At 36.3% G+C, this 20,856-nt stretch overlaps 2 protein-coding genes across 2 annotated transcripts; both read left to right on the top strand.

The window, feature by feature from the left end:
• Positions 1-15,014: 15,014 nt before the first annotated feature.
• On the top strand, positions 15,015-17,785 carry LOC122316469 (CSC1-like protein At4g35870). The gene has a single exon (XM_043133000.1). The coding sequence runs from the start codon at positions 15,219-15,221 to the stop codon at positions 17,613-17,615; it is 2,397 nt and encodes a 798-aa protein (XP_042988934.1). The 5' UTR covers positions 15,015-15,218; the 3' UTR covers positions 17,616-17,785.
• A 224-nt stretch (positions 17,786-18,009) lies between these two features.
• LOC122316470 lies at positions 18,010-20,632 on the top strand. The gene is made up of 3 exons (XM_043133001.1): positions 18,010-19,899; positions 20,022-20,073; positions 20,217-20,632. Exons 1-3 carry the CDS (start codon positions 19,736-19,738, stop codon positions 20,403-20,405), a joined length of 405 nt encoding a protein of 134 aa, XP_042988935.1. The 5' UTR covers positions 18,010-19,735; the 3' UTR covers positions 20,406-20,632.
• The last annotated feature ends 224 nt before the right edge of the window (positions 20,633-20,856 follow it).

Here is a 20,856-nt window from a genome sequence, read left to right as displayed (position 1 = left end):
CCGAAATAAATTAACAAACGTTAACTTTACCATGATTGATACAATGAATGACGTTAATTTTAACGGAAAAATAATAAAAACCGTTAAAACAAGAATTTATGTTTGATAGTCACTTTATATATATAAAGAGATTTATATATATATATATATATATGAAAAATTCTACTCATCGTCCATCTACCACACACTATATATTATTTGTTTTTCCTTACCAAATGTATAGTATATGGATAATGACTAGAAAAATTCTTTTAGTTTAGCAAGAATAAAACAAAGAAAAATAAAAATAAATATAAAAAATTATGTACAATGTGTAGTATAAGAATAATGAATAGAATGGCTCTATATATATGTATATTTATATCCATAAACTTATAATTAGTAAAATAAATATATATATATACATATAAAGATAATCTCGAAACAGTATTAGAACAATATTAAAATATTCCGTTCAAGTGATTAATTGGGAATAATGAAGGGGACGAAATTTAAAACATTGCTTCCATCGACTCCATTTACTTGAGTTACTGTTTTCCAATGATTGACAATCAATACGCACTCCACCCCCACAATGCCCCAACCGCCAATCTACCAATACAAGGCAGAACAACCGCAAAATGATTGGCTCGTGAGCCTCATGTACAGTGTCATTCACACTGCATGGCCACCACGCCTGGCAATATCTCTACGATACTGAAAGTAACGGGCGTCATACTAGTCGGTCTAGCGTCCTTAGATCTATTAGAGTTAATTCACCCCATCCCAACACCGTCATGCACCAACACAATCACATGCAACAGTTTCTAGATATTGGTGACTTAAGCCAATCAATATCATCTATCTTCACCAATACCAGCTTCTAGACATTGGTGAAGAGGAGAACGCATGCATGTGCCTTCTTTCAACAATTCAAATCAACAAACTGCATCACACCATAAACAACCATTGTTTCAAATGATGGCATCGCAATCCTTCTATGCTAATTATAAGATTACGTTTGGGTACTGAGGTGATCTCAAATATTCTATAAATATTAGAAAAAAAAGTAATGATAAAATAATAAATAGTAGTGGAGTATATTGAAAATACTCCACTACCCAAACTCGCCCTAAAAATAATCATTTATGACTAATCCTCACTATGTGGACCGATTCATTGATCGCATAGGCAGAATTTTTTTTCTCTTTATTTGTTTTGTATTGTATTAGTTGAAATGAGGTTTTTGTCAAAAAATATCATCCCTTCCTAATGTATTTTAATCTTTCTCTATTTTCAACGAGTCCTTAATAGTGAAAAAATAATAATAAAATAATAAATAGTAGTGGAGTATACTGAAAATACTCCACTACCCAAACTTGCCCTAAAAATGATCATTTATGACTAATCCCCACTATGTGGACCGATTCATTGATCGAATAGGCAGAATTTTTTTTTCTCTTTGTTTTGTATTGTATTAGTTGAAATGAGGTTTTTGTCAGAAAATATCATCCCTTCCTTATCTATTTTAATCTCTCTATTTTCAACGAGTCCTTATCAAACTTTTTCTTGTGCTCTACTTCTAGTTATCCTCTATACGTGTACTTTTTCTTGAGTGCCCTTTTAATTTACAATTTCGTTGTTGACTTGAACATGCTAAGATTTAAAAAGAAGATTCAAAAACCAAAAAGGTTTAGATGTTTAAAGCAAGACCAACTTAAGATAAGATTTAGAAGCGACTTGATTTGGCATATCGGGGCAACCTAAGCAAGAGAAATGATATTTATAGTCCTAGTAATGGCTAGGCTACATCAGACTAATGATTTTTGCTAATTTTACATTTTCTTCATTTTTAGTTTGGTAATTATAAAGTGCTATGTATGTAAGGTTTAAGTATTTTAATATATGAGAAAGAGAAATAATATTTGTAGTTTTAGGGTATGCAAGCTCATCACACTCACTTTGAAAAAAATTAATAAATACGAGACATACATGAAAAACTCATATTTTAATAGTAGATCTCACTTTTTTTTCAAAAGAAATGCGCGTGACTTACTCGTCCTAAGAGTATAATTACTCGTATGAGAAAAAATATTATTACTTTTCAATGATAGCCATTTGCACATACAAGTTGCAAAAACAAACTTTTTCTTTCCTTACTTATCATATAAAGTGCTGTGTATCCCTCCTTCCTAAGTTCTGTGGAGGTGAAAGGGAAAGATGTCATTTGCAAATACAAGTTGCAAAGAAAAGAAAATGGTTAAGGTCAAGCAGCACTAGATAGTTATCCCTGATCTCCCTAAGATTATGGTGGAGAAAAATAATATTACTACATTTTCTAGGGTGGCATTTGCAAACCAAAGTTGCAAAGGATGTCGGTAAAGGTCAAGTGCTATAAATGTTATTTCCTTCTTGTTGAAAAGAAAAAAAAAAAAAAAAAAAAAGGTGAGATCGCAATTCCTATATTTTCAGATATAAAGTTTCCATTGTATTGGAAATGCTGTGCTTCCATCTATATAAGCAATGTTAATAATCAATAAAAAAAAAAAGAAGTGAATTATTATTAAGTAATTTAAAATTTTATTTCCCCATAAATAGATAGTCTTTCTCAATAGTAATTATTAAGTAGCTCTAGAAAATGGGTGCTTAATTGTGTATTAGTTTATTTCGATTTTTGAGTAAATTTAATTATTTAAAGAGAAATAATATTTGCAGTTCGTGGTTGTACAAGCGCTGTGCAGTTTCTTTAAAAAAAGTGAATTAATACGAGACCCATATGAAAAAAAATTAATTTTTTTAATCGTGGACCCCACTCTTTTTCAAAGCGATTTCACGACATTTGCACACTTTACGACTGTATATAGCATTACTCATATTTTAATTATATATACACTAATTAAATAAAATTGGTGGGATAAATATGGCTTCAAGGTTAAAGAAAAAAAAAAAAAAGTACTCTATAATGCATCTTCAGAAAGGGAATCGATTCAACATCTTTATCCAAGAGAAATTATCATCTATTTTAGGAAGGCATTTGCATATACAAGTTGCAAAGAAAAGTGATAAGTTCAAGTGCTTTATGCATACAAGTTGCTTTATTGCTTAATGTGGAAGCACAAACGATCCGAGAGCCAATAAGGATTGTCCTCTTATTATTATTATTTTTTATTAGTAGTTGGAAAAATAGTGATGCCGTTTATAACTTTCAAGCTCCATAAATACTGAATGGCAAGAGATCAACTTTTGAGTGGGACCTTTATTTATGAGCAATGCTACATACAGTCGTGGAATTACAAACGTCACGCAATCGCTTTGAAAAAGAGTGGAGTCCACGATTAAAAAGTTAGGTTTTTTTTAATATGGGTCCTATATTAATTCATTTTTTTAAAGCGACTGCACGCCGCTTGCACAACCACGACTGCAAATATCATTTCTCTTTATTTATATTGACTAATACCATCCCTCACCCCCCCAAAAATGAAAAAAAGAAAAAAAATCTAATTATTTGAGGATACATATATTGAGTTGAGTTGTGAATAGTAAAATTTTATAGGTTCTATTGAGATAGGATTAACTTTTTTTTTTTTTTTTAATTGAGATGTGTTTAACTTTTTAGGTTGAAATGTATGAAGTATGGTGATTTAAATTTTACTTTTTTACGAAAAGTTGAAAAAGTAGTGAATCTCATCAATTATACGTAAGGAGATGACACGTGATAGAATTTTATCAACTATGGCATGAAATTTTGATGAATTTATAATAGTTTATTAATGAAAGAAGTGATTTGATCCAAACTAAAAGTTTGGGAACTATAAAATCAAAATTGAAGTTAAAAGATTAGGCTGTCTAAAGAGAAAAAACACATACTAACATAACATAATATTCTAACATGCACCAAACGGATCCCATCATTATTTTCATTAAATTCTATTGTTGAATTTCAGATTTGATGGACTTTCTTTTATAATAATTTTCTTTAGTATATTTCTATGTGACAACATGTGTTAGAAAGATAGTCCACAAATTTTATGAGTTAAAATTAACAGAGTTGCTAGGGAGTAGCCCCTATTTACAATGTTCATAGAGTTGAGATGAAAGTTAAAAATTGAATAAAATATTATTAGAATATTATTTTTTAATATTATCATTGTTTTAATATTTAAAAAAATTTAATTATTTATTATATTTTATGTAAAAATTTAAAAAGATTATAATAATGAGATTAAATGAGATGAAATACTTTTATTATTCAAACGGGGTCTAAAACAAATAAAATGATTCAAACATGAGAGAGCTGAGTTTGGGTTCATTGTTGCCCACCTCGCCAACATTCACCATGCCCACTTGGCCCAAGCTAGGTCACTGTTGCTCCGTGCTCACCTTGTCCAAGTCCAACAATGTCCCACAGTATTTCCAGATTCTACAATATTCATTGTCACTGTTGCTCAATGCTCACCTCACCCAAGTCCACCAACATCTTACAGTGTTTCCAGCTTCCACAGTATTGCCGCCGATGAAGACACTGGGTATACTTCTTGTTTACAATTTTTTCAACTTCGTTCTCTACTGGTAAGCGTTTCGAATTGGGTTGTCCTGAAGAAAAAATTGGAGAGAGAGAGAGAGACTCGTGGTTGACTTCATGGTTGATTTGTGTTTGATGCATTTTTCTTTGAAAGATTCGTGGTTGATTCGTTCTTCTGCGTAATTTGTGAGTCTTGTGCATTTAAATTTCATAAATGCTATACCCACCGAATGTGGGTCCCGAATTTGTGTCCCGATTCCTTTTTTTTTTTTTTTTTTACACATTTGCTTCATGCTTAGTGTTGGAAATATCTCATTTCTTACTTGGGTAAAGGAGAAGATAAAAGATCTTTTAACCATCCATCAAACACATCTTTGATGAATGGTCAAGTTCTACGAACGTGGTGCTTTGTTTATAATTTTTTTTGTCCACTTGTGTTAAAGTAATGCTATTTTTTCGGCCTTATTATGGATCTATGACGACTTCATTTGTTGCTCCATTTTATGGACCTTTACCCATGTACTTCTCCAACACCCACTAACCATTCAAATTCATATGATCTAATGAATGTTACTAATCCCTACATCTCTTTATAATGCTACTCTAAATTTCTATGCTTCCGCTCCAAACCCCTATGTGCCTCCTCCAAACCATAATGCTCTTGCACACTTTTATCCCTATATATGGGAAAATCATATAAATTAATGATGTAGTGAGTTAGAAATAATTATGAAATATTATTATTTACACTACATTTTTTTAATATTGTGTAGCCCCCGTTTATCTAACCATTTGGTACTCAAATTACCTCGATTTATCTAACATGGGAACTTCAAGCAAGTTTGAGCAATTTGCATAAAGTGGGAATGCAGACACTTCGAAACTAATAGATAAGAGTGGAATGAGAAGTTTGCTATAGTTAAAGAGGTTGCGATTATAGAGTCAAGCAAGCATTGTATTGAATAACAAGTAAACGTTACTTCTGGAAATGGTTAGCCATGTTTTCTTCTCATTTATTAAGTAAACATTGGTTGTTTTATATTTATCGATTAACAGTATATGGTTTATGGTATATTGAACTAGAATAATCATTAGGTGATCTTGATTTGGGAGTTGATAGGAGTATTGAAAATGAGTGCAATGAGGAAAAATCTAAATTTGATGTCGCTTGGAATGATTTTTAAGGATGAACATACTATTATTGTGTACTACAAATGCTATGCAAAGCAAGTGGGCTTTGATGTAATGACTCAGAGAACAAAACAAGAGTTAAATGGGACCATTAAATACAAAACTCTTGGTTGTGCATGTGGTGGAAACCACAAAAGTAGAGGGACTGCTATATTGTCCAACAACAAAAATAGAATGTAAGGCCAAAATTAATGCCCAATTGGTTAATGATGAGTTGTGGTTAACTACCATAGAGCTTGCCCACAATCATGGACTGTTGAACCTACAAAAATATAAATATTTGAGATATAATTAGAATATAGATTCAATTGTGAAGTGGAAGCTAAAAGTGAATGACAAGGTTGAAATAAGGATGAATAAGAGTTTTAATTTTTTAGTTGTTGAAGCTAGAGGCTTTGAAAATTTGGATGCCTGTATGGTTTTGGACAATGAATTGAGGTTGAGAAATGTATTATGGGCTGATATAAGGACTAGAGCATCGTACCTATATTTTAGAGATGTCGTAACATTTGATACTACTATTTGACTAATAAGCATGAGATGATTTGTTGTTATAAAGATGGCCAGTCTATACTTCTTGGTACTGGATTAATATCCAATAAAGATACATAAATATTCGTGTGGTCATTTCAAACATGCTTAAAGTGTATGAATAGTCGAGCTCCATTTGCAATCATAACAGACTAAGGTCATGCCATAAAGAGTGTGATTGCAATTGTTTTTCGAGAAATTAGACATAGATATTGTCTATGGAACATAAAAAACTCCTGGAGAAGCTTGGCTCACATAATGTATAATTGTGGCCTGTAATCATCCATTCAAGGTTGTCTTTAAGTCTGCCAAACATGTGAAGAGTTTGAAAAGAGTTGGGAAAGGCTAATTGATGCATCCAAACTTGAAGATAATGCATAGTTGAGTGGCCTATACAATGAGTGACTTTGCGAACTAGTTTTATTTAAAGATGTGTTCTAGCTGAGATGAGCACCACACATAGAATCGAAAGCACAAGCACTTTTTTTTATAGGTTTGTGCATTCGGGTATCATATTGAAAGAGTTTGTTGACCAATTTGATAATATTTTCAAGAAGAAAGTTGAGAATGAACAATCTGCCAACTTCAGCTCATGTAATCCCGTAATATCATGTGTTTCATTTTTTTTTGCATAGAAAAACAATTTCAAGGTGTGTATACAAAATGTTAAATTCAATGATATAAAATGTGGAATAATGATAATTGTAATGGGATTTTTCCCATCGGGCCAAAGGCCCAAAAGACATGCCAAAACATGGGGAGCCCGGCTCGATTAGGCGACACCCCGGCCCATTAGAGGTCCCTAGTCTTGAAGTAAAGAATAGTCCATGGCCATAATCACACGAAAAGTCTCCAAAACGCAAGGAAGGAGGCGACACATCACCCTGCATTCCCTTATGACACCTAGCCTTAGATAGCATTGTATAGGTAGGTGGATGGGAAATGTAGGGAGCTCTTGATCCTTTGATAGGTAAGGAATGGGGAGCTTAAAGGTGTACTCTAGCAGGATAGAAAGGATAAGGAATCACACCGCATTAATTGCACAAACCCAGAAGCCACGCCGCATTAAAGGAATCTAGCTAAAGGAACTGTTGAAGGGACATAATCCCTGACACAGGGTATAGGTGGTTGAACCACAGAAACCTAGTATAAAAGTTAATCCCCAAATATAAAAAACTCTTTTTGAACTCTCTACCCACTCACACAAACTACTAAAGTGATACTTATTTAAGTATCGAAGACTCTTCGACCCCCACAAAGGCCCCCAATTCTTTGTGTTTTTTTTTTTTTTTTTAAGTGTGCAGGTCCAAGATCAAAGACTCAAGTAACTACTGGCCCAAAGGTGTGCAAAACACAACATTGACACTAATGTCATCTGTGGGATCCCCATAGATTTCATGTGTCCTCCGTATGCTTGGGACAACCCATTCTCAAACGAATTAGGGACAAGAAACAGCAACGTCGATAAACATGGAAGCAAGACTCGTTGTGATGGAACAACTGGTAGGAAGGTTGACTACCGAGGTAGGGACCCTCCAAAAGGAAAATGAGACGCTTAGGGGAACCACTAACGTGCCAGAGAATGATGCGGAACTCAGCAATAGTGAGCACATTGAGTCAAGGAAAGCTAAAAGGGAAGGTGAAGCTGAGGAAGAAAGGAAAAACATGCAAAAAGAGCTGCGTAACCTCAAAGGAAAGTATGAGTAAATGGCAAGGAAGATAGGCACATCGTCATCAGTAAACCAACTGCTCACTAGCACAGGCATGCCCTATAGTGAAGAAGTGATGGCCATGCCTTTATCGTCAAAGTTTCAGGTCGAGCTCCCCTCATGGAGATGTATGGTGGGACCAGGAAAACCCTCGAGTATCTGGAAACCTTCAGGACTTACATGAACCTAGATAACTTCCCATGGGAGGTGGCCTACAAAGCCTTTCCACTGATCTTGAAATGGCAAACAAGAGTGTGGTTTGGGTCCTTAGCATCCAGGTAGCTTTTGGGAATTGGCCCACCTATTCCTCAAGCAGTTTATGGCAAGCAGGAGAAGAATGCACCCTAGGAGAATACGAGAGCTTAAAAGTGTACTTGTCTAATTTCAACAATGAGTGCATGACCATGGATGACTAGGAGGAGAAGATAACTCTAGCAGTTCATGGCGGAGCTGGCAAGAAGGACTTCCGCCACAATATGGGAGTTCCTGGATCAAGCCAAAAACTTCATCAACGTCGGGACACGCTCTGTGCCCTAACCAAGCCAAAAAGGAAAGAGTTAAAGCATACAAACAAGAAAGGGATGGCACCAGACAAAGGCAAGGCTCTTGAGAAGGAGGAGAGAGAATCGTGCGAAAGTAGGAGGGAAGAAGGCCCTACAAGGGCCTGGGACCTCGATTTCATCGATTGGCACTCACCATCCAAAAGGATGACCACCAGCCCATCCAAGAAGATGGCCACAAGAGTGCCAACCACCGTTATTGCACCTACCACCAGTCCACCACCCACAACACCGAAGATTGTCTCTACTTGGAAGAAGGAAGGGAGCAAGCGAATCTATCGTCTTGCCTATAGGCCGGAATGGGAATACAGAAGGAGATCCAAGAAAAAGAGTGTTGAGAAGGGCAACAGGCCAAGGAGGGAAGAAAGCTCGAGGCAAAGAGAGGTCAAGCAAAGGCCCCTGCATGACTGCCCCAGTCACTATGTCAAAGGCCTCCCACTAAGGGAAATCAAGACCATCACAGGAGAATTTACCAGTGGAGGTGCAACCTCGTCCAAGCGGAAGGCACACGCCAGGGAGGTTTGATACCGAGAAGTGTACTCAGCTGAGTACCACCCTGCCAAGTACATAAGAAGCGAACCAGCCCCCATAATCTCTTTTGGAGTAGGTGATGAGGAGGGGGTCCTCTACCCATACGACGATGCCCTCATGGTGACCATGTTAGTCGCCAACTTCACTACAAGAAGGATCCTCTTTGACAATGGCAGCTCGGCGGATATCCTTTTTTGGAAAGCCTTCACCCGAAATGGGGATAGACACCGCCCGACTCCAGCCAACTCCCATGCCACTAAAGAGTTTCTCCGTGGAGACGGTCCAACTAGTCAGGACCATCACCAGTTCGTCTTGGCAGGTAGCGCCCCATGCACAACTTCTGTCATGGTCAACTTATTGGTGATAAAGGCCTAATCGTCTTAAAATGCTATAATTGGCCAGCCAACCCTAAACAGCCTAAGGGCAATGACGTCCACATACCACTTGAAGATGAAGTTTCTGACCTCTTAGGGAGTAGGAAAAATCCAAGGAGAACAGGTCCTAGCACGAGAGTGCTACGTGCAGGAACTATAGCCTAGGGCTGGTAGGGTATGCGTGGTCCGCCCCTCGACCATTTAAGAAGGTAAAGCCAAACGAGCCACAGGAAGTGATCTCTTCAAGCCTGAGCCTCCAGAACAGGGTCAAGTATGCACCTCACATGAAGTCTTGACAAATCTTCATAGATGGCTTTTCCTGCTAGGCTGGAAGGTGAATAGAGGTGTATATCACTATAGACGAAGGGAAGCTCAGCCCTTGGTGGAGAGGCCCCATGTGATCATCACCAACAACTGCCTAAGCTCTTATTGGCTTTTAGACTTTTAAAGGAATGAGTTGTCACGCTCCTAGAATGCCGAAAAACTAGCGAAATTTTTGTTGATAAAGTTTTATATCTTGTAATTTATATTCCTATGTCGACGATGTAAACTCTATTAATGACAGTGCGACTTTTCAGAAAGAAAATGTGTGAACTCCATATTTCCATCAACGTAATCTCCACTAACGAAAATCTCCATTAACGTAATCTTCACCAACAGAAATCTCCATCATGGGAGTGGATATCAAACACTAATGGCTGGGGGAAGACATGAAGACAAAGGCAAGAAGAAATTCTCATTGGACTAGTCTAATAGGAATTGATGGGGTAACTGTAAGGAAATTTTTTCCCTCGAGCCGAAGGCCTATAAGACAAGTCCAAACATGGGAACTCAACCCATTAGAGGTCCCTAGTCTTGAAGTAAAGGATGGCCTATGACCATAATCAAGCAGGAAATCCCCAAAATGCAAGGAAGGGACACATCACCACGACATTTCCCTACAATGCCTAACCTCATATAGCACTATATAAGCAGGTGGGCGAGAAATGCAATGAGGCTTTAATCCTCTGACAGACAAGGAATGAGGAGCTTGACGGCGTATACGCGTAGGATAGAAATGACAGGGAGCCACGCCACATTAATTGCGCCACCCTACAAGCCACGCCGCATTAAAGGAATCTGATTAAAGAAATTGTTGAGGGGACATATCCCATAAGACAAGGTATGGGTGGTTGACCCTCAAAAATCTAGTATAAAAGACAATCCCAATGTATGAAAAACTCTCTCTAAACTCCCTACTCACTTGCACAAACTACTAAGGTGATACTAACTTAAGCATCGAAGACTCTCTGGCCTCCACCAAGATCTCTGATTCTCTGTATTTTCTCTAAGTGTGCAGGCCCAAGATTGAAGACTCAAATCACTGGAACCTGACCCAAATGTGTGCGAAACACAATGTTAACAAGAATGATATAGTGTAACTGTTGACTTGTTCAAATAGAGGGTGCAATTTCCATGTACAAGGTTTCAAACACTTTATAGATCGAGAGCTTTTTAAAGAAGTCAAATTCTCATTTTGCCTCAACTTGAGGAGTTCAAAGTGAAATATACGTGTGCATTGTTTGAGACACGAGGAATTTTTATGTAGACATGCCTTTGTTGTGTTTAGAATCCATAAGAGCAACTCATCCTAATCGTCAAAGTACATTTTCATTAGAAAAAGGACTTAAAGTGCAAACACACCCTCTTCAAAAGTAGTTATGATGGTTTACATGACAATCCCAATGCACGGGGAGGCATGAACACCTGAGGAGGTTGTTTTTCGAAATATCACCAAATTTATCAACAAGTAAAGATCATTACTTGAATATGGTGGAACATTTGCTTGAGGTAAAATAGATATTACATGACTTGAGGCCTTCAATTCACATGTCTAGAACGGACACTCCTACAGTCAGGTGTAAGAATGCACTTAGTCTAATGTTGTAAGAGGCAAAGGGAGGCCATAAGAGCACAAAGAGTTTTTACGGTTGAAATAAGTTATAAAAAGATCGTAGTCAAAGAAGGAACGAATTGTGGACCATAACATAGTTAAAATGAGAAGAAAATAACAGGTCTAAATCTCTCTACCATATTTTTATATTTTGTTACTTATGCTGATTGCCATGTGCAAGTTTTGTGCAAATGCTTATTGCTATTCATGCTAGCAGACTTCCATAGCAAGCGAATCACATCCTAGTGAGGTCACAGGTGATAAGCAACATGGGCACATAATACAAGGGAATCAAGCTAGTACCAACAGTGTATGATATTACTTTTTACATACTTCAGTTGTTTGTAGTTATACTTAGTATCCTAACACAATGATATATTTAATATAGGAAGTATGTACAACACAAACATGTCCGTAGTGGAAGCATCATTTACAAGCGAAGCACCAGAATTATGTGAACAAGTTGATTTCATGTAATGTATGAACAAATTGATTTCGTGTAGTGTATGAACAATTTGATTTCGTGTAAGATGGGCTTAGCAAATGTGTTGTGTTTGTACTCATCTTAATTATATCATGCTTTCGTGTAATTGACAGGTAGTTTCTTTAGAAGTGCATTGTTGTATAACCGTGCAGAGATATATCAGAACTAGGTACTACATAAGTTTTGATAGCTCTGAAACCCCTACCGAGATGTATATCTCTTTCTTTGATTGATTCCAAAAGGTTAATAAGAAAATATTTTCACACATTGACTCTTTTTAAAAAGAGAGAGATTAATAATTTCCTCGGAACAAGATGAGTTTTCAATTGTTTTTGTCATTGCACATGAGATCAAATACAAAACTGAAACTAATAATTCAATATTCATATAGCCCTGTTATGTTTACAACCAGGCATTCTCAAGTACAAAATATCCCTAATTTTCAACTAAGTTGCTCACATTATCTTTTACATTTATTGACCATTGTGACTATGGTTACAAATCTTATATTATGGCAGAAGACCCTTTTGAAAAAGCCTCCCATTATTGCCAAAGTAGTCGATAATGACTATCATAATCAATTCCCAGTACATGCACAAAGCAAGTTATGAACACCTCTTCTACAACGTTTGCCTTCTAACTAGTTTTGTATCTGATTTGACATTTGTAGGAGTACACCTTCTATCTTCTTAACTTCAAATTCTCTTTTGAAGACTTCATCCTCTCTTTTTTCAACCTGAAACTCAATTTTCAAGAATTCATCCTCTATCTAAACTTGAAACTCTATTTTCAATACTTCATCCTCCCTTTTGTGAATTTCATTCAATCTTTTTGGAAGTTTATTTTGTCTTTCTAATTTATAATCATCTACCGTATGAAGAAATTGCATTTGGGATGCCCTGAAAAATAAAAAGCCTCTTAGTATAATAAACTGTTGAACTATCTATATATTTCATTTAACATAATTTAAAGTTACCATCTTATATCTCGGGCAACCATCTAATTGTCGCCTGGGTTTCTTGTTTGCAAAGACTCTAGTGATGCTCTAAAACTGCACCAACATAGGGGCGAGTCCATAAAAAAATCATCAATAATAGAATATGAAGATTGTGTAGATGTCGAACCTAATAAAGATTTACAATAGGATTTACATCTCCCTTGTCATCTTAAAATGTTCTTTATATGAAAGAGTGTGTAACCTGTACACAGGAAAACTTTAGCTATACTTGATGAATTTCAAAACCAAAAACCCTTTTTACCTATATAAATATACATTTAGATAAACCCTTTTTATCTATATAAATATACATTTAGATATCTAGAAAAATTGAAGAGGTTGAAATAACTAATATCAACTAAACCAAACCAAATGGATCAAAAAATATAATATATGAAGTGATAAAAATCGAGACTGCAACAAATAATCACCAATGATAGAAGGCACCAATAATAACCATTATGCAGTATTAGGAGCCAAAAGTACTAGGATGAAACACATTAAAAAATAATTTCATTTCCTTCAAATTCAATTAAATGACAATTTATACTTCCCCATAATTTTAAAGCCAATCTATTGTAACCATTTCAGTAGATAGGTCTATGATTTCAAATGATATTTAAGGGCTTGTTTTTGTTGTTTTCTCTAAGATTGTTGAGTTTCCTTTTTTGAGTGTTTGTTGTTTTTTGTTTTAGGCTTGTTAGAAGTTCTTTTTTAGCAGGTTTGTTTTTTCTTTGGCTTGTTTTATTCGCTTGTTGTGGCACTTGGTTTTGGGTCAGTGTTTTAGCGCTTTACCTTGTAAGCTTCCAAGTGTCTTGATGTTATCACAGTATTTCTCCATCATAAGTGAAGGTTTATTAATACACTTAGGACGAGGTCACTATGTGCATGGCTACTGGCTCTTCTTAAAAAAAAAGTTTGTAAATAGTGGTGAAATGATTATAATTAAGATATTTTATTGAGTTTTGAGAAATGAGAGAAAAAAAGTTGAAGAAAAAGAATATAAAGTTAAAAAATTATTTGAATATAGTTTTTTAATACTATTTTTGTTTTGAGAGTTGAAAAAATTGTATTGCTTTTTGTGTTTTATTTGGGAGGTTAGAAAAGTTATAATAATTAGATAATAATTAGACAAAAATTGAAAAGTATTTTGTATTTTAGTGATGTTTAGGAATGAAATATCTTAGAATATGTGAGAATACTCGTGCTCCCAGACTAGCCCTGAGACTACATACATAAGGCTCATTTAGATATTAAGAATATCTCATATTATCTATAAATTATAGTTAAATAATTTGTGAATAGTAATAAAATAATTTAAAGTAATGTTTTATTGGATTTTGAAAAATGAGTGAGAAAAAATTGAATAAAAATATTATAAAGTTAAAAAATTGTTTGAACATTATTTTTGTGAGAAGTTTGGAAAAGTTGTACAGGGTTTTGTGTGTTGTTTGGGAGTTTGAGAAAATTGCAATGATTAGGTAAAGATTAGATAAAAAAAAGTTCTAAATTTAAAATTGAAAATTGTTTATATTTAAGTGATATTTGTAAAAAAAATATCTGAAAATACTTAAAAATACTTGAGAATAGTTACATTCCCAAATGAGCCCTTACTGCACTACCGGTAACAAGGCCATTCATTTGTGGTTAAATGGTCAATATGGATGATACTTCTCCAATAACAAGCATGTTAACAAGGAACAACATCAATACTAGTTCTACGTTCTAGTTCTAGTTCTTGGAGTCTTTAACACTTTTCATGTTCATGTGATATATTTCTCATCTTACCAAACAATAATCTTCCATTTCTTAGCTGGTAATTTAATAAAAGTATATGAATAAGAATAATATGTTTAACATATTGTTAAAATATTAATTTTTTAATATTATTATTTTAAAATTAAAAATTTAAATTATTTATAAACAAGTGGGACTGTTGTGTTCAAACTTCAAACGGGGTTTCGTAATATAATTTCTGTAAAATGAACAAAATATAAAAATATAAATGCTGCTACTCAACCCCTAAAATCTTTCAAACTAACGTCTGATGACCTCGTAACATATAACTCGATTTTTTAAAATGTTAAAAAACCACAAAGACTCCTTAATAAACATTTAAAAAAATAAAAAAAATACATAAAATTACTTTCCATATTTTTGGGATATAAATATTTTCTATTAATAAATACTTTTATATTCCTAATTTCGTATTCTTTGATTATTCTGTTTTCTTCGTACTCCTGCGGAAGTCATCTCCTTTGTCACCTTATCAATCTCCTCCCCCGCGTAATCCCTAACCCTGAATTACTTCCGCATTGAGGGCAATCCCATACAATCGGAATCCATATCCCTAGATTTTCACCGAATGAACCCCAAAATTTGGCCGTAGAATTTCTCCCGATTGACAATGAACCACTCCCTCTCTCCTCCACATTCCCCCGACTCCTTCGACGGCGGAGGCGGCGCTGAAGACGACGCCGCATGGTACGGAAACATCCAGTACCTGATCAACATCTCAGCCATCGGCGCCTCCTGCTGCGTTTTCATCTTCCTCTTCGTGAAGCTCCGCAGCGACCACCATCGGATCCCGGGCCCCACCGCACTCGCCGCAAAGCTTCTCGCCGTCTGGCACGCCACGCGCCGTGAGATCGCCCACCACTGTGGCGCCGACGCCGCGCAGTTCCTTCTAATCGAAGGCGGCAGCTTCGCGCTGCTCTTGCCTATCGCCGCGCTCTCGGTTTTCGTCATGCTCCCCCTCAACCTCTTCACAGGAACGGCTCAGCTCCACGACCAGTTCTCCAAAACGACGATTAATAACATCGAGAAAGGTTCGGTTTTACTGTGGGTGCACTTTCTTTTTGTCCTCGTTGTTGTCGTTTTGGTCCATTTCGGTATGTCTGCAATCGAAGAACGGTTAAAGTTCACTAGGTTTAGGGACGGGAATGGGAATTTGAGTGATCCCAGTGCGAATTCGACAGCGATTTTCACTATAATGGTGCAGGGATTACCGAAAACTTTAGGGGACGATAGGACCGTGTTGCAAGAGTATTTTCAGTATAGGTATCCCGGGAAGGTATATAGGGTTATCTTGCCGATGGATTTATGTGCACTGGATGATTTAGCCACGGAATTAGTTCGTGTTAGGGATCAGATTTCTCGTCTGGTTGCTCGAATTGACTCTCAGGTTTTCCTTGGTGAGACCGATGATGTCGAAAATGGATGGGGTTCGGTGGTGAGAAAAGGGAAGGTCTTGTGGAGTCGGGTAAGGGAAATGTTGGGTTTCACCGATGAAGAGTGGCTGAGAAAGTTGCAAGAGTTGAGGGCTGATTTGGAGACTGAACTGGCAGCTTACAAAGAAGGCCGAGCCCTGGGTGCGGGCGTTGCATTCGTGATGTTTAAGGACGTGTACACAGCGAATAAAGCTGTTCAGGATTTTCAGAACGAGAAGAAGAGGCGTTTTGGGAAGTTCTTTTCCATTATGGAATTGCGTCTGCAGAGGAACCATTGGAAGGTTGAGCGGGCTCCCTTGGCTACTGATATTTACTGGAATCATTTGGGATCGACAAAGCTCCAGTTGAATTTGCGGAGAGGGTTTGTAAACACGTGCTTGTTGTTGATGCTTTTGTTCTTCAGTTCTCCTCTGGCTGTGATTAGTGCTGTGAAGAGTGCTGGACGAATAATTAATGCGGAAGCTATGGATAATGCCCAAGTGTGGTTGGCTTGGGTGCAAAGCTCAAGCTGGCTTGCTAGCCTTATCTTTCAGTTCCTGCCAAATGTTATTATATTTGTGAGTATGTATATAGTAATCCCATCAGCTCTTTCATATCTCTCCAAGTTTGAACGGCATCTCACTGTGTCAGGGGAGCAAAGAGCTGCACTTCTGAAGATGGTTTGCTTCTTCCTGGTCAATCTCATTCTCCTGAGGGGCCTAGTTGAATCATCCTTAGAGAGTGCAATCCTGGGGATGGGACGGTGCTATTTGGATGGTGAGGATTGTAAGAGGATTGAGCAATACATGAGTGCATCATTCTTGACGAGATCATGCCTTTCCTCTCTTGCGTTTTTGATCACGAGCACATTGTTGGGCATATCGTTTGATCTATTAGCTCCAATCCCTTGGATTAAAAGGAAGATTCAAAAGTTTAGGAAGAACGATATGCTCCAGCTGGTCCCAGAACAAAGTGAAGAGTACCCGTTAGAACATCAAGAAATAGATGGTCTTAGGAGACCACTGATGCCTGAGAGTATGTATGACAGTCCCAGATTCAATGGAGATGATCTACCGGGGCAAGATCTTTATGTGTATCCAATCAACAGAACATCAGCTGCACCCAAGCAGTCATTTGATTTTGCACAGTATTATGCATTTAATTTGACAATATTTGCCCTGACCATGATATATTCTTCATTTGCTCCACTTGTGGTCCCTGTTGGTGCAGTTTATTTTGGCTATAGGTATGTGGTTGACAAGTACAACTTTCTGTTCGTATATAGAGTCTCGGGTTTTCCTGCTGGCAATGACGGGAGGTTAATGGATACTGTATTGTCCATCATGCGGTTCTGTGTAGATCTATTCCTGCTTTCGATGCTCTTGTTCTTCTCTGTCCAAGGGGATTCCACAAAACTGCAAGCTATATTCACGCTTGGGTTGTTAGTAATGTATAAACTATTGCCTTCCGGTAATGATGGTTTTCATCCAGCTCTTTTAGAAGGTATACAAACTGTTGACAATGTTGTAGATGGGGCAATTGATTATGAGGTATTTTCACAGCCAAAGTTTGACTGGGATACATATCACACGTGAGTGGAGCTGTTACACGATGTAATTAGTTAGATGACTTATGCAGATGGGTCTCTGTTGGCCTTACTGAATCTGGGGGAAAAAAAAGTAAAAGAAAAATTATTTCTCTGGTGTTCAATATTGTAATTGCGCCACTGACTCCTTTTTGGAATATATTGTAGAAGTTTCCCCTACGTTCTTGCTGTCTGAAATGAATGCAATATAATTTATGACTTTGTTTTGCAGCCAACACTATATATTTAAATCAGCTTTATTGAAGGTACACGACTGGATTAGTTGCTTTCCTATCATCTTATTCATAGGGTTCAGTTTTGCTGATCGAATTCGTACTAGTTATTACAAGTGGCTTCATGGAAGTAATAATCCCTTCTTTGGGACTTGGTTGAATCTACTAATGATTGTAGTTCGAGCAGTTTAATTATAAATGCTTGGTAACTAAGTGGCTTGTCAGGAGGTTAATGTTGCTTTTATCGTGCAAGGCACATGGGTATTCGACATGACTCGAGCCATTGCTAAAGTAGGCTCTTGAGAGTTGATTGGGTGGCACAATGTGCTTGTGCATGTATCTAATTTGGATTGGTTTAGTTCAATAGAGAACTCGGATGATCGGATGTTTGTGCTGGGCCTGGCGAGGTTCCATTTTATATTTACAAAATGCATGATGTTTAGTTTACACCTAGTTTGAGTTAAAAGGATTCATAATTATGTTCCCTTTATCTTGTTACTATATGATGGTCCAACATGGATGAGGATTCCTATAATGTTTTTATCTAAGCACTTAGCTGTTTTGAGAGATGGGCTCGTTTGGTTGTTAAATTCAACTAAGTTTAGCTTAATTTTAAACTAAATTTAACATTTAAATATAAACTCTCAAATTATTAAATCTATCTCAACTTAAAACTTCTTTACATGTGAGACTAACAACATTTTTTAACTTTTCATAAATATCTTTAAACTCATGTTAGATGAGTTATACATAACTTACTTCATCAATTCATCTCACAACTATTTAAAAAAAAATTAATTCAGCTCAACATTCAAACACAGTAATCATTGGTATTCTCACTGCTCAAAGGGCATCATTTATGTTGTGGAGTTCAAATACTCTTATCTATCTCTCTCTACATTCTATAAATGTTTGGATAAAACAATTGTAGAGGAAAACTGATCAGACTAAAATTGATGCTTGCATTGTACTTGACAGCCAATATGGATCTTCTTCTCTTTTTTTTTTTTTTTTTCTTTTTTTTTTTTTCTGAGGGGGTAATGACAATGAGAAATGCTTGGTTTATAAATATATTTTATAAGAGCAAACTGACAAATTAACAAGTTTTTACGTGGTACATAGATTGTAAAGCACATTTTATTATAAAGTAAATTTAACGGATCATATTAAATTACATCATTTTTAAAAATGGAGGAAAAGAAGCACATAGTGCATAGTGATTGAAGGCATTATTATATCTTAATTATCACTACATTATGCTATATAACGTGCATGCTTAAAAGCGAACAACAGGATTAGAAAACATCTAAATACTCCATGCAGCAAATGTGAAGGGGTTTCATGCAAATAAGGCATGACATGCCTCATGATAGTCACCATGAAAAAGAAACCGTTGAGACATTCGAAATGACTGTTAGGAAATTTATAATTTATGTTAGAGAATGTTCTTTAAAAAAAAATGGATGAGGAGTTCCATGACAAGTTGGTACAAAATGTCTTGGACGGAATGAAAAATAGGCAAGTGTGAGAAATAGAGAAAAACCTGGAGGTAATAAAGCCAACTAGTCAATTGACATCCTATATCCACTCTTGGCCAAGCAGATGCTGTTTCTTCCCTCACTCTAGCAGCCTCTGCAAGCCAAGGCTTCTCCACTTACAAGTAATTTCTCACTTTTCCATCTCTCTCTCTCTCTCCCTCTCTCTCCCTCTCTCTCTCTAAGAAAAATATGTGGCTAATTTTGAATTAAAGGATAGCTTTTATTATTTACCATTTCAATGAGAGATAAATAAAGAGCAAAGAGTTGAAATTGAGGGTCACAAGTAAGTTATTGTTTCACTTGCTTGTGACTTTTTTGGATTTTTCTTCTGCATTTTGAGAGGAAGGTAGAAGACAGTTATGCATCATTTAGCAGGAGGAAAGAGCAATCTTGTTGATTCAGGTTCAGATACAAACAACCTTGCGTCTAGAGGCAACAATGATCATCCCCTTTGCCCGAAGCCACGCCGGCTTGGGGCTGCCATACCTGAGTTTCTCAAGCCCCAGAGATGCAGCAAACACAGGTTTGATTGTTCAATATTACAAGTTTTTACCTTTAATGTTGTTATCTTCCTTCATCTCTTACATTAACTGAAACATTAGTCCTGGAAATTAACAATGCTGATGCTCTCTTCTTCCTAACCAGCCAATTCAACACAGATGGACGTAAAGATATTCTGAACATAATTTCTGAAAAGGTAAGGACTAATTACTCATGCATGCTGTTTTACCCCAACCCAGAATGTCAGAAGGTGAATGTTATCACTTTCTCAAGAGGACTTTTGAAGACTATGAAGAACTTGATCAATCAATTGGCTTGATATGGATCGTGTTTATGCAGAATACAGATGGAAGGGAAACTGTCTGCAATGGGTGCACACCATCATGTTTTCCAGGGTCTCCTCCGGGAAGAACGGATAATCCTTTGGTTCATGATGTGCAGTTTGTTCATCAGATGGAACTTGTTTCACCATTTACGCGAACCAAGCTCTCCGATAAGTTTGGATTCACCTCTGCTTCCCCTATATGAGTTTCAGAAATAAAGTGCAGCTAGCAGTTTGTGGAGAAAAGAGTGTGATAGTATTAGTACGACCAAAATGAGATAAAAACTTAAATACCATTTTGATGGGAGTGTTTTTGGTAGTTTTTCTTTTTTTATGGTATAACATGCATTGTGCCTTGTAAATATTATGAGATGAACGAGTTAAAATGCAACTTGTACATGATATTGTCAAAAAGAGTTACCTATTTTTAGTATATAGCTTTGAAGACTCTGTATGAGTCTATGTTTCTGGTTCTCTCTCTCTCTCTCTCTCTCTCTCTCTCTCTCTCTTCTCTCTTATATACACGCCATAATGTTGTCAAATGAGACTTGAGAGGCCATTTTTTGCATTTCTTCACTGCCACATAAATTCCAACATAAATAGCATTTGTGATTTGATTTTTTTTTTAAGATTTAGTGATTTTTTTTGTTTTAATCT

Source organism: Carya illinoinensis, chromosome 7 (assembly GCF_018687715.1).
Source record: "Carya illinoinensis cultivar Pawnee chromosome 7, C.illinoinensisPawnee_v1, whole genome shotgun sequence".
NCBI classification, from domain to species: domain Eukaryota; kingdom Viridiplantae; phylum Streptophyta; class Magnoliopsida; order Fagales; family Juglandaceae; genus Carya; species Carya illinoinensis.
Note: the sequence above shows the minus strand (reverse complement) of the source record. Positions and strands in the feature narration are given on the sequence as shown.